This window comes from Hypanus sabinus, chromosome 23, assembly GCF_030144855.1.
Source record: "Hypanus sabinus isolate sHypSab1 chromosome 23, sHypSab1.hap1, whole genome shotgun sequence".
NCBI classification, from domain to species: Eukaryota; Metazoa; Chordata; class Chondrichthyes; order Myliobatiformes; family Dasyatidae; genus Hypanus; species Hypanus sabinus.
Window position 1 is genome coordinate 13911750 of NC_082728.1, and position 14821 is coordinate 13926570.

The 14821-nt window shown below is 41.3% G+C and overlaps 1 protein-coding gene across 3 annotated transcripts in view; it reads right to left on the reverse strand.

The window, feature by feature from the left end:
- tha1 (threonine aldolase 1) overlaps nt 1-14821 on the reverse strand; it is a 107156-nt gene that overhangs the window by 52614 nt on the left and 39721 nt on the right. For all 3 annotated transcript variants that reach the window (XM_059948416.1, XM_059948417.1, XM_059948419.1), the window contains one exon: nt 6848-6931. In XM_059948416.1, coding sequence (XP_059804399.1) covers nt 6848-6931 — 84 coding nt within the window. The remainder of the gene's footprint in view (nt 1-6847; nt 6932-14821) is intronic.

Sequence of the window (14821 nt, forward strand, 5' to 3'; positions counted from 1 at the left end):
GTCACGTATATGAAGGTATAGATAAAATTTATAAGAATATTGTTGGGATTTGAGGAACTGAATTATAGGGAAAGGAATAGGTTAGCACTTTGTTCCCTGAAGCATAGGAGAAAGAGAGGAGATTTGATCGAGGTATGCGAAATTATGAGGGGTATAGATAGGGTAGATGCAAGCAGGCTCTTTCCAGTGGGGTTGGGGGAAATGAGAACTGGAGGTCACAGGTTAAAAGTGGAAGGTAAAATATTTAAGGTAATCTGAGGGGGAACTTCACTCAGAAGGTAGTGCAAGTGTAAACAAGCGTCAGCGGGAGTGTTGGATGCGGGTTCGATTGCAACATTTAAGAGAAGTTTGGATCAGTACATGGATGGGAGGGGTAGGGAAGGCTATGATCTGGGTGCATGTTGACAGGGTGAGGCAGAATAACAGTTCAGCATGGGTTGAATGGGCCTGTTTCTGTGCTGTAGTGCTCTGTGACTTTAAAAGAGACCTGTTTGCACTGATACACCAAAGCAACTTCTAGAGATGCTACTGATGAAATATAGTGGCAAAAGGCAACTCTAACAGATGTTGCACAGAAGTCAGATAAAGCAGTGAGATTATTTGATGACCACCAGATTATTTTACATCAAACAGATGATAATGAACTGCAACTTCCCAGAATCTGTATGCATACTTGGCAAGATCCGGATTTCTCAGATTTCTGTGTAGCCGCACACGGAAGTACTTTGCAAACAACATGCATAGAGTTGTACTCCTGCAGTTGTCATGGAGAGAAACCCACTGCAAAGTAGGATGAGATTTTGCCAGGCAATGATAAATATTGTGATCTTACTGCTCAAATTTGCGAGAAGATAATCTGCATTTCACAGGACGTGCTGAAGTAACTTCACCATCACAACAGCAAACTGAAATGGTGCTGGTGTAATTCTGAACAGCCAGAGGTATTGTTTCTCATTTCAAAGGTAGTTGCAAATGGACTGATGCCTGAAAATGGCAATTCAAAAATGAAATCCACACATTCAGGTGTTAAGGCAGAGCTTTATTCACTTTTGTGGGTGATTCATTATATTATTTTTGCAAGATCTAGTGATAGTGTTAGCAATAATTGAAAAAAAACTGTTGTAAATCTGAAATAAAATCAGAAGCCTGAGAAAGTTAGGCAGCATTGGGGAGGAAAATAACATAATATTTTTGTTCATCATCCTTCATCAGTGAGAAAATGAGAAATCAATTCCTGTTGTACAAATAGCTGGGTACATAAGGGAATAATTCAGAAATGGCGAGGCCAAGTTGTCTGGCTTTTCTGCTGTTCATGGAGTCGTTCGGTTTGTAGGCGAATGACGCAGCTTGAGAAAGACATAAAAAAAGCTGGGAAATGCAAATATGGCTGGGAGCTAAAAGGCAAAAGGAAAATGCTCAAAACACCCAAAAGACAGGGAAATACCTGAATAGAAAGAGGGAACAGAGGGATAACACTCCAGTAGGAATGGGCAGTTCTGATAGTTATCTGAAATTGTTGTATTTTATATTGAATACCAAAGACTACAATGAAGCCTGAAGTCACACATTCAGTGATTCAGGAACTGCCCCTCTGCCATCCAATTCCTAAATGGACATTGAACCCTTGAACAGTACCACTCCTTTTTAATATATATTATTTGTTTTTTGCATGAATTTTAATCTATTCAATATATGCATACTGTAATCAATTTACTTATTTATTATCATTATTTTTTTCTTCTGTATTCTGTATTGTATTGAACTGCTGCTGCTAAGCTAACAAATTTCACAACACATGCCAGTGATAATAAACCTGATTCTGATTCTGATGTGGCCGGATGGAAGATGAAGCATGATTCCTCAAGCTTACATTGGGCTTCATTACAATAATGTAGGGGGCCTTAGAAAGATAGGTCTGATCCTGGGAGTATGTGATGGGACAGTGCAGAGGGAGCTTCACCCTGTGTCTGACCCTGGAAGTATGTAATGGGATGGTTTAGAAGGAGCTTCATTCTGTGCCTGACCACAGGAGTGTGTGATGGGAGAGTGTGGAAGGAGCTTCACCCTGTGTTTGACTTCAGGAGTATGTGATGGGACGGTTGGAAGGAGCTTCACCCTGTTTCTGACCCTGAGAGTGTGTGATGAGATGATTTAGAAGGAACATCATTCTATGCCTGACCACTGGAGTGTCTGATGAGACTGTGTAAACTATGGTGGAAGTAGATGAAGTAGGCAGCCTGAATTTTTAACCCCAGGAAGGAAGGATGTCTACAGCTTGAGGACACAGTTTTAATGTGAGAGGAGAAAAAATGTAAAGATCAGGATGGAGAATTAAAGTGAGAGCAACTGAATGCTCTGGACTGAATGGGGGTGTACTGTAAAATGGTCACCCTCTATATGTTTGATTGTTCAGAGAGATATGAGAAACTGAATGCCATATAATGCATTTTAATGAATTGCTGCTTCACCTAAAGGAACTATATAGTCCATGGTTGATGGGAAGGAAGAAGAGCAAAAGTTGCTAATAGTCTTGCATTTCCTCATAAGAAGAATGAAGAATGGAATTGGACTGAAAGATGAAATCCCAGAGATCTATGACCACCAGATTCAAGAACAGTTATTATCCTTCAACCATCAAGCTCCTGAACCAACGTGGTTAACTTCACACACCTCAATTCTGAACTAATTCCATAACCTACGGCCTCACATTCAAGGACTCTAAAGTCCTTAGCATGCATGCATGTATGTATGTATGTATTTATTTATTTGCTGATTTGTCTTATTTTACAGATGTTGTCAGTGTTTGTTTGTTAAATACTGAGAACATGAGAATATGCATATTATTTAAAATAAATGCATTATTTATATTATATATAAATTATATATGTATAATCTGTGTATGTATTACAATGTCTTCTTTCGCACATCGTTTTTTGTCAATCTTTTTTTAATGTATAGCTTTTCACAAACTTTATTGTATTTTCATGTAAATGCCTGCAAGAAAATTAATCTCAAGGTTGGAAATGGTGACATTCTGTACACATACCTTGATCATAAATTTAATTTGACTATGCCGAGCGCTGGTTTCCTCTCACACCCCAAGACTTGTGACTTAGTAGGTCAATTGGCCACTTTATATGGGGGTGAGAGGCAAAACCTGTGGGGAGGTGATGGGAATGTGGGTAGAATTTTTAAAAAACAGATTAATTGTAGGATTAATGGTCTGTGCATACTTTATGGGCTGAAGTGCCTATTCCTGTGCTGTCTCTTTTCATGACCCACAGTTCATTTAGTGGGGGTGGTGATGCAATGGCAGCAAATAATTTATAGAGTTACTGAAAAGTATAACACAGAAAACAGACTCTTTGGCCTATCTAGTCTGTGCTAAGACATTTAAACTGCCTACTCCCATTGACCTGAACAGGGACCATAACCCTCCATACCCCCTACCACACATTCAGCAATCCAAACTTCTCTTAAACCTTGAAATTGAGCTTGCATGCATCACGTGCTGGCAGCTCATTTCACACTTTCACAACCCTCTGAGTGAATAAGTTTCCCCTCATGTTCCCCCTAAACTTTTCTCCTTTTACCCTTAGCCCATGACATCTGTTTGTAGTCCCACCTGACCTCAGTGGAAAAAGGCTTCTTGCATTTGCCCTATCTATATCATACTGATTCTAACAAGTTAAGAAAGAGATCAACTCCATGTATTGACAGATGCCTAGAAGAGGCAAGTATGGCAAAATTACTCTAGTTTCACAATGAATCGTGGTCTCTCGTTAACTTTTCATTTATAAATATGTGCGTTCACACTTTTTGTTCCAGCAGTATGTCATCATCTTCACACAGGACTGAAGTTAGTACACTCAGAATTATGAGGTAGAGAGGAGAAAGGGCCTTTGTGAGAAAAATTAATACAAAGTCAACTGTCTGACACAAAAAGAATCATTATCCCCATCAGTCATTAGACAAGACTCCAACAACGGGACTTCGGTGAAGTTGTCCAAATTTCTATTGTAATGTTGCAAACGAGAGAAATACAAGAGAGATGTCTGCAAACACTGAGGCATCTAATTTATTTTATTATTTTGAACACAAGAGACTCTGTAGGTACTGGAAATCCAGAGTAACACGCAAAATGCTGCAGTAACTCAGCAAATCAGGCAGCATTTATGGAGAGGAATAAAGAGCTGATGTTTCGGACTGAGACGTCAGATCTTTACTCCTCTCCTTGATGCTAGCTGACCTGCTGAATTCCTCCAGTATTTTGTGTGTGTTGTTTTTGGGAGGGGTCTAGATGTTGTTGACTAGATGAACAGTCATTTTTGAGTCCCAAGTTCCACCGAACTGTGTGGCTTCCTGAGCATCAACCACATTGCTGATTGTGGTGTCACAGGCTTGACCAGGTAAAGGGTGGCAGATTTCTTCCACCGAAGAACATCCGTGAACCACTTCGGTTTTTAGCCGCAGTCCGGTATTTTACAGAGTCAACTGCAGCTGGCAAGTGAAAGAATAAACTCTAGGTGGTTTCAAATCAACAAAGTATAATACTTCACCAAGCATACAACTGAGGAGTCCAATCTGACTAGAGAAGATGGTCGAGAATTTTAATCTATAATGATTAAATATGATTATGAAAAATATCTACACAGAAAAGGAAGAGCAATGTAATGACTTTTTGTAGATTTACAGTATGTAAATAAATCACATGGTTAGAGGGCATTGTGACACCACCATGATGTAACACCATGTGTTACAGCTAGAATATACTGTAGCAGCTTTTACTTAAAGCCTCTGTGACCTGTTGGTATTAGTGAAAATGTAAACTCCAGCAGAATCCAAGATCCATGTTAGGATGCATTATAGATCGTCTCAAGTATGACGTAGCAAAACACAGGGCAACGAGAAATAGCTAAACTAATCTCCCACAATAACTACTGAAGTAGCCGTGACTAATACATACATTCGGCACATTGCTGAAATTATGCAAATACTGTATAGTCAAAATCCCCTAGATCAATAATCAAAGCCCTTATTGCCTAATCACCTTCGGATTCCTTCACAGCACATGTCCTGTCTGTATCAGAGACTTCTAGTGAAAGTTGAAAGAACAAGAACATTCAACTGAGAATTCAAGCAGTAATGTAATTATTCAGCAAGTTTCAGAATTGGAAAACTTTAAGCAGTTTCAATTTGTGATTTAGGGAGAGGCAAGGAAAGTGTGGATAAATTTTACATGTAGAACGGGACAAGACTAAACACAGAAGCAGCTGGGCTGGAGGGAGCAGATGAAGAAGAAACTATTTGTGGAGGGAATAAAAGATTTTTTATATTTTCTAGTTTGGAACTGGCCAAGTTTGTTTTATGCCCTTTACTCATCTTGTACTTGATTCCTATAATCAGGAAACAGGTGATGAGGCTGACCCAGATGCTCCACTGTGACCGTCTCAAAAATGTCCCCTCGGATTTTGATACTTCTGCAGACCAGGACCATGCGTACGATAATTGACCAGAACATCTGAGTGACTAATGAACTGCTTGGACCATTCTGGCAAATGGGACTATTTTACATGGAGCATCATGATTGGTATGGCTTCACTTGCTTTAAGTAGACCACTATCATTGTGGTACTTGGGAAAAACAAGATAGTATGCCTTAATGATTATCGCCTGGAGGCTCTGGCATCCACCATCATGAAGTGCTTTAAGAGGATGGTCATGGCACACATTAACTCTAGCCTCTCAGAAAACTCAACCTATTCAGTTTGCTTACTGCTGAAACAGATCTACAACATTCACCACCTCCCTGGCCCTAAACTCATCTCTGCATTGGACTACTGCTTGTTGACTATAGCTTGGCCTTCAATACAAGGATTCCAAGCAAATTCCTCTCCAGACTTCATACCTGCGATTCAACACCTCCTCTCGCACTGGATTCTTGACTTCCTGACCAACAGACCGCTAACGGTAATAACAGGCAGAAACACTGCCGCCACAATGATTCTCAACACCGGTGCCCCGCAATGCCTCATTCTCAGATTTCTGCTCTACTCCCTGTGTACTGATGACTGCATGGCCTGGTTCTGCCCCAATTCCATCTACAATCTGCATATTATACCACTGTAGCAGGCTGTATCTCAAAATAATGAAAAGCCAGAGAACAGGAAGGAGATAGGAGAAGATATGGTGCCATGACGACAACCTTTCACCAATTTTTATTGACATACCAGGGAATGCATCCACTCTGGATTCATCACACTTTGGTTATGACTGCTGCTCTGGCCCTGTCCATAATAAACTGCAGATAATGGTAAGAGATTTAGCCCCAGAAGAGGGGCAGGCAATTGGCTCGGACAGAGCCCTTGACTGCCAATCACCTGGAGCTGTGGCTGGCCAGTTTGGCCAGGTTCAGGAGTACAGGAGTAAACTCACCAGGAAATCCCCCGACCGATCCAACACCCTGCTCCCAAGTGTGGTGCTGAAGTGTAACCCAAACTTGAGGAGCAGCCCCTTCAAGTAGCGCCTGCAGCCTCTCACATTCCATGCCCCCCCCCCCACCCCCAGTCACAGAGGGAGCAGGTGGCTGGGTAATCAGTGAATTGACTCAAAAATCTGCTGCGTGGAACTGTTCTTCCACCCCAGGTCCCCAAGTTAAGGACTCCTAAGGCTTCCTCAGGAGGCCACCCTCACCACCAATGTACTAGTTCCTGTTTCAGACGTGGGGGAGTTGTGGGCTCTCAGCCTATGACTATACCATTTCATTGTAAAAAGAATAAGGTTGGAAATCTCTTCTGGGGGGTGGTGATGGTTGGGGTGAGGAGGTGGTTTCCTGTTAACACACTGACCTGAAATCAGATTCCCCATTGTTCCACTGGGTACAAACAAAGCAGCCTCCATCCCAAACAGCTCTGCAGCTCGCTTCTGAAGTTCTGTGGGAAGAAAAAGTGAAGTCATTTATTTTGTACAATGAATCTTTGTAATGGCAGACCACCAAGCTGTTTGACCTGACAATTATTCTTGATTTGGCCCTAGATTATGTAGTTATTACTTTTCTTGCCCTTACCCTCGACTATTTTGCTTATTAAGCTCTCTGTGAACAGGAAGCACAGCTGAAACAACCCAATTGCCAGCAAGTGCTATGCTCATTGAAACAATGCAGCCAAGCAGCAGGATTAGCACAGCAGTTGGTACTTTTTTTGGTTTCTCTACTGTAGGCTGGGGAAGTGAATCCCAGTACAAAGGTTTGAATTTGATGAAACAGACGCAGAATGCTGGAGGAACTCAGCAGGCCAGGCAGCATCGATGGAAAAGAGTAAACAGTTGATGTTTCAGGTCAGGGCTCATTATCAGGATTGGAAAGAAAGAGGAGAAGTCAGAGTAAGAAGGTGGGGAGGGGGAGGAAGAAGTACAAGGTGACAGTTAATAGATAAAGCCGGGAGAGGAGAAGGGTTGAAGTAAAGAGCTGGGAAGTCAATTGGTGAAGGAGATAAAGGGCTGGAGAAGGGGGAATCTGATAGGACAGAAGGCCATGAAAGGAAGGGAAGGGGAAGGAGCACCAGAGGAGTTGATGGGCAGGTAGGGAGATAAGGTGAGAGAGGGAAGCAGGAAAGGGAATGGTTAAGGTGGTGGGGGGGCAAATACAGGAACTTCAAAAGATCAATGTTCATGCCATCAGGTTGGAGGCAGCCCAGACATAATACAATGTGCTGCTCCTCCAATCCAAGTGGGGCCTCATTGTGGCAGTCGAGGAGGCTTGGACCTGCGATTTCTTGCTGAACTTAATAAACTGGGTTTGCTGGATAAAGGTACTTAATGACAGTCAGTTAAGTAGCTTCATCTCACAAAGTGACTTCAACACTTAACTTGCTGGAAAGGTGAGCTGAAAACAGCCCAAAGGATTGAGTGGAGTGTCTGGGACCGTAGTGAAGAGCAAGGCCAACAATGAAGAATGGAAGACGAAAGTTAGATTTATTTACAATATGTAAATCAAAACATATAGTAAAATACATCATTTTTGTATCAACGATCAACACAGCCTAATAAAGAAGCATTGCCATTCTTCAGGTGCCAACTATTACTAATCCTAATCTATATGTCCTCGGAATGTTAGAGGAAATTGGAGTACCTGGAGGAAACCCACATGGTCACAGGGAGAGTTCATACAGATAGTGACAATCGGAATTGAACCCTGACTGCTGGGACTGTAACACATTACACTAACTGCTATACTACCATTCTGCCCTTGTACCTTGACACCCAACTCAAGATGGCACTGGAATGTGGCGAAACTTTACGAGCTACTCTCAGCAGACACATCTGCTATACAGGCCACTACTCTGCCCAACACTGCAAGAAACTGTAGACATTTGTCAACTCAGCCCGAGTGATCATGGAAACCAGCTTCCCTTCCATTGAATCTACTCACACTCCCACTACTTCAGGAGAGAAATCAACATCATCAAGGATCCCTCCCACACCAGTTATCCTCTCTTCTCCACTCTCCCATCAAGCAGAAGATACAAATCTTTGAAAGCACGTACCATGTACCACCAGACTCAAGGGCAGTATTGTTAGACCATAAGATGTAGGAGCATAACTAGGCCATTTTGCCCATTGAGTCGGCTCAACTATTCCATGACTAATTTAATTTTCCCTCTCAATGTCATTCTCCTGCCTTCTCCCTGTAACCTTTGATATTTCTACTCATCAAGAACCTATCAACCTCCGCTTTAAGTACACCCAATGACTTGGCTTCTGGAGCTGTCTGTTGCAAAGGTATCCACAGATCCACCACCCTCTGGCTGAAGAAATTCCTCCTTATCTTTGTACTGTAGCTATTCCGAGGAAAAGCTCTCTAGAATCCCCTACTATAGGAAACATCCTTTCCACATTCACTCTATCAGACCTTTTATTGTTATCAGACTCTCAAACAGACTTCTCCTACGTTAGATGAACTCTTGATCTCCCAATCCACCTCATTGTGGGCCTTGCACTTTATTTGACCACCTGCACTGCCCTTTCTCTGTAAATGTAACACTCTATTCTGCATTCGGTTTTCCATTGTACAAAGTTGACATGCTTCTGTCTGGATGGCAAGCAAACAAAAGCTTTTCACTGTCCATGTGACAAAAGTAAATCAATAGAAATGATATCCTGTAAGATTCAAGAAACGCAAAAGATAAAACAGGCACAGCAAAGGAGGATGGACTCAAAACACAAAAATACAACTGCAGATGCTGTGGATCAAAGAATACATACACAACGCTGGAAGAATACAGCAGGTAAGGCAGCATCCGTGAGAAAACAGTAGCCAACGTTTTGGGCCGAAACCCTTCATCAGGAATGGGGGGGCCCTCTCTTTCCCCCCCCCCCCCATTCCTGATGAAGAGTCTCGGCCTGAAACATTGGCTACTGTTTTCTCACGGATGTTGCCTGAGATGCTGAGGATGGATTTAAGTCAGTCAGCCACAGAAGGAGAAATAAGACAAAGAAGGACAACATTAAAATAACAAAAGGCATTCGATATACAGCTTTTTATTTTAATCTTGTTCTCACTTAGGGCTGGAGAGTTGATTGATATTGTATTACTAATGACTTATTAAGTCAATACTTGAACTTTTAACTATCAGTCTTGATTTTCATTGATGAATTTAATGAAGAAGCTTCTGTGCAAGTAAATAAATTCATAGAAAGAAGACAGGGGAATAAATGGCAGGGTGTAAATAGAGGATTGGTAGAGTCAACCAGTAGGTTCTGAAAACTCAGTTCAGTATGGAGAGAGATTGCATCACTGAAAGTGTTTCCTTCAGATCCGAACTCTGGGTATGGAGAACAAACAAGATGTTGTTCCACTAAATCCCCTTAACTCACTCAAATAAAATGGCAGATTAACTTGTGGCTAGTTTAATTAACAGCTCCCTTCAACACACACAAAATGCAAGAGGAACTCAGCCAGTTCAGCAGCATCTATGTCGGGAAATAAACTGTCAAACGTTTTGGGCTGGAATCCATCATGAGGACTGATAAAGAGTCTCGACTGTTGATTCCCCTCCACAGATGCTGCCTGACCTGCTGAATCCCTCCAGCATTTTGTTTATGTTGCTCAAGATTTCCAGCAGCTGCAGGATCTCTTGTGTTTAGGCCCATACAATAGTTGAGGCCTTTCTGTCTATTTCACTACTATTAATTCTACAACATGGTTTGCCCTCTAAGAGGACCTCAACCTTATCAATGGGTTTGGAGGCTTGTGAGCTATGTTGGTTGGAGTCAGAATTTCATGTTTTGGCTCTGCAGAGGTAAGACTAAGTCCTCCAGGTTCAGGGGATCAGCTCAGGGAATAAAAACCCTGACTGGCAAAACAAAATTGTTATGGAAACAGCAATGAAGAATCTTTCTACGTTTGATTGTTCCTGAGTCCCTTCCTAGGACTTCATGGCTGACAGTGGTAAAAACCGAGAGGAAGCTAGTGACAAAGGAAGCCCTGAACCCCACCAGACATGGATGACATTTCGTTGCTGTCCTAAAAGCCAGTGGCGGAATGGGCAGTAAGTAAGTAACAGGGTGTATGCAAATTCATGTTTGACTTTACATTTTCAGGTCATGAAACAGAGCAAAATATCTCGACAAAAATCTTAAATTAATCAACCACACTGGTATTTAGCTGTAAAAACAGGACAGAGTTGAGATATCCATCAGAAGCTGAGTCAGAAGCCAATTTCCCGAAGCATGAACACATAGTGGCCACAGGACTCCAGCAAAATGCTAAGGATTTTTCACTGAAAAGGACAGGATTAGCACCAACAAATTCCTCTCCGAGTCAACCACTCAAGTTAGTTTAAATGTATTGTCATAGGCATACATACTCAGGGTACAAATGTTGCGAAAATTAGCTTTCTGGGGCACAGCACATTATAACCTGATAAGCGCGAATTAACATAAATGATATGCAACTAAGTAAAATTATTAAAATAAACAGAACAACTAGTGCAAGTTGAGAGCAGCTTAATGTCACCTTCTCAAGGATTATTGCAGATGGGAAATAAACGTTGGGGTTGCTACTGACAACATGGTAGTGTAGCGACTAGTGCGACGCTATTACAGCTTGGGGCGTCAGAGTTCAGTTCCAGCATCCTCTGTAAGGAGTCTCTGTATGTGCTCCCCATGGAATGCATGATATTTCCCCGGGTGCTCTGGTGGTCCTCCCACAGTCCAAAGACATACTGGGCAGGTTAACTGGTCATTGTAAAATTGTCACATGATTAGGTTAGGATTAAATCGGGGTCGTCGGGGGTTAAAGGTCTTGATCTGTGGTGTAATTCTAAATAAAATTTTTTAAAAATCTCTTAAGAAAATTTTTTAAAAGTTCAATATTTAGAAATAATACTTAGATCTTAAAAGTAAATATTGAGAGCTGGTCTCTCCTGAGTTTGTGTCAATAAATATGGCTCTGTCATTCCAAGAAATTGGAATAAAATGATTACTGCTCCCATTAAGTTGTTACACTAACAAAAGAAAGCACATTGATGACTGTAGGAACAGAAGTGAGTGACTGAGTCTGAGCCTGTTACACAAGGCATGGGGCGATATGGCAGAGTAACAGTTAGCGCATTGCTTTACAGTGCCAGTCTCTCATCAGCGATCCGGTACAATTCCCAGCGTTTCCTGTACAAAGTTTGTACGTTCTCCCTGTAACAGAGTGGCTTTTCCTCTGGGTGCTTCAGTTTTCTCCCATATTCCAAAGATGCATGGTTAGGGTTAGTGAGCTGTAGGCATGCTGTGTTAGCTTTGGAAACTTGAGGATTGCCCAGCACAATTCTCGCTGATTTGTTTTGATACAAACAATACATTTCACTGTATGTTTTGATGCAGATGTGACAAATAAAGTTAATCTTTAATCTGAAATTATGACCCATTGACAAAATAACTCCATTTACTTGCCTTTGTCTCAATTTAATTTATTAGCTCAGAAACTTGGACAGGATATTTCCAACAGTGACAGAGTCTACACTTAGGCCTCAGAATACAAGAACCTTCCTTTAGAACAGAGATGAGGGGGAATTTCTTTAGCCAGAGGGTGGTGAATCTGTGGAATTCATTGCCACAGATCGTTATGGAGGCCAAGTCACTGGGTAGGTTTAAAGCACAGATTCATAGGTTCTTGATTAGTAAAGAAGTCAAAGATTATGGGGAGAAGGCAGGAGAATGGGATTGAGAAGGAAAATAAATCAGCCAAGACGGAATGTCAGAGTGGAGTCATTGGGCCGAATGGCCTAATTCTGCTCCAGTGTCTTATGGCCTAAAACACTAACTCATTTTTTTTAGGTTAAGTTGCTCCACACTGTAATAAACAAACTGCATACAACTGATTCAACAGCAGAGAAGCTGTTTCCACAGCCAATTTTAATTAGCACATTGATGCACCATCAATAACTCTCTGAGACGTGAGGCGAGATATCTGCTTTTATTGGCTGGAAGAAAGAACAAGCAGCAATTGACCACCACACTGCATCCTGGAGACTGAGACCGGGACGGAGTCCCCAATCGCCTTTATACTGGGGTCCGTGGGAGGAGCCACAGGAGCAGTCAGCAGGGGGGGGGGGGGGCGTGTCCAGACAGGTATATGTAGTTCACCACACGGGGTCCGTGGGAGGAGCCACAGGAGCAGTCAGCAGGGGGGGGGCGTGTCCAGACAGGTATATGTAGTTCACCACACACATTATTTCCTTTCTCAGTGATTCCCTACTCCCAAAGAGTCATGGTAGCCTAACCAATCTTTCTGAATTTCTCTAGGTCGATCCTTTCCTAAAGGAACCAAGCCAAGTTCATACAAACATGGACTTGTTAAAGCTGGACTAAATTCTGGTGGGAAATTGAAAAGGGAAAGAACATGAAGTGTTGCTTTGTCTCAAGAGAGTCGGGTGAACAGTCTACATAACGTATTCAGAATGTTCCAAGTCACAACCTGAAACATTCCAATGTGTTTAATAAGCACACCTACAGTCACCCCATGAACTTTCAAAACACTGGTGTAGCTTGGCATACACACTGCTTCTTCTATTGTGTACCTTATTAGTAACTGTATCAGCTAATCTCCACACAAATGTGCTGGTTGCGTATGCAGGAGTAGAGTCATAGCTTAAATTTGCCTGTATCTCCTGCATCAGAATGCACTGTACTCTTTCACATTAAATTCTGTCTGGCAAGTCTTCAGCCACTGACATCATTCATTAGGATTCCTTTCTCCATTCGCTCTACACCAGTCAGTTAGGCACAAAGCCTGGATGTTATCAAGTGTTGCAATTGTAACATACATTACATAGGTTTAAACATTAAGGGAACTTGTTGATCTTTTCATGGGATGCTTCACATTTATTTGAATAAATACATCTGTGATCTCAAGAAAGAATCTATAGCTTTCCTGACATATATGACAAATAAACTCTTCTTGGGCTTCCAGCAAGGTACAGGTATCGATTATAATCCGTATTTCGATGGCAAACTCTGTCACCTTCATCATGAAGATGCCAGAGTTTGCTGTCAAAGCGTCGTTTATAATTGATATCTTTACCTGGCTCGAAGTCTGTGAGGAGTTTATTCAACTGTGATCTCATTCAAATGATAGAAAATGGAGGACATTTTCTTGAATCCATTGGATTTTAATCAAAGGTACCATTAACAATTAAATCAGCTTTAAAACCTTCGTAGAAAAGTGACTACCAATTTGTGCAGACATGATTTCTGGTAATTTAATAATAGCATTTGGCCTTAGGAACAGTGAATAAAGTAAGCGTGATTTCCAGCCCATAAATGCTCTGCCTGTTGCAGACTGGATGAAGAACAAGAAACCACATGTGTTGTAATTTAGGAAAATGTGAGTCACTAGCAAATAAAGAAAAACAGAATCTTTTTAACCAATTTTAAAAAACACTCATAACTATCTGCATACAATAGAGCCTTGATAATAAATCAACACGATGGAGGATACTTGATAAGCCGAATAGCCTAATGGTGCTCCTATGTCTCAAGGTCTTGATGTGCAGTTTCATGAAATGCAGCAAGTAAACAACACATGCAGCAGGAAATTTGGAAGATGAAATGTTGGATAACAATAACAGAACAAGTGATAACAAGTTAAAAGTAAAGTTAAATAAGGTCTTTGCTGAGTTCACTTTTAACTTCCAACCTTTGAGGTGACAGGTCAGATTTCTGAGATGAGGGTTTATCCTACAAGGATGATTTGAATAAGACTCTTCAAATTTCACTAGGGTTTAAAATAAACTATTTCACTGCAAAATTTAAAAAAAATCAAGGAATAGGGAGAGCTGAAAAGAAAATGAGCAAAAGAGAACAGATCCCCTATTATTTTACTGAGTGCTACTGTAGACCGTTATGACTCATCCCCATTGGTAATTCTCGTTCAAAATCATAAACTGATCGAATTACTTTATCTAGTTTCCCTTTCTATTGCTATTTTCCTTGAGGACCAAGAGCATGTCAGAAAAGTGCTCGTGATTTGGCAACTCAATGTGGGTACCTCTTTTCTTTTTATATGAGAATGACCTCAGAAATTAAAGCATTAACATATGAGGAGCATTTGATGGCTCTGGGCCTGTACTCGCTGGAGTTTAGAACAATGAGGTAGGATCTCATTAAAACTTATGAAATATTGAAAAACCTAGAGTCGACGGAGAGGGTGTTTCCTATAGCGGGGAAAGTCTCGGATTAGAGTCTTTTCTGTTTTGTTGAAGCAAACTACAAATGACTCAAATGGAACTTTGAATTCTACTTGGAAACAATGGTTCTTCTTTTCAAGGCTCTGT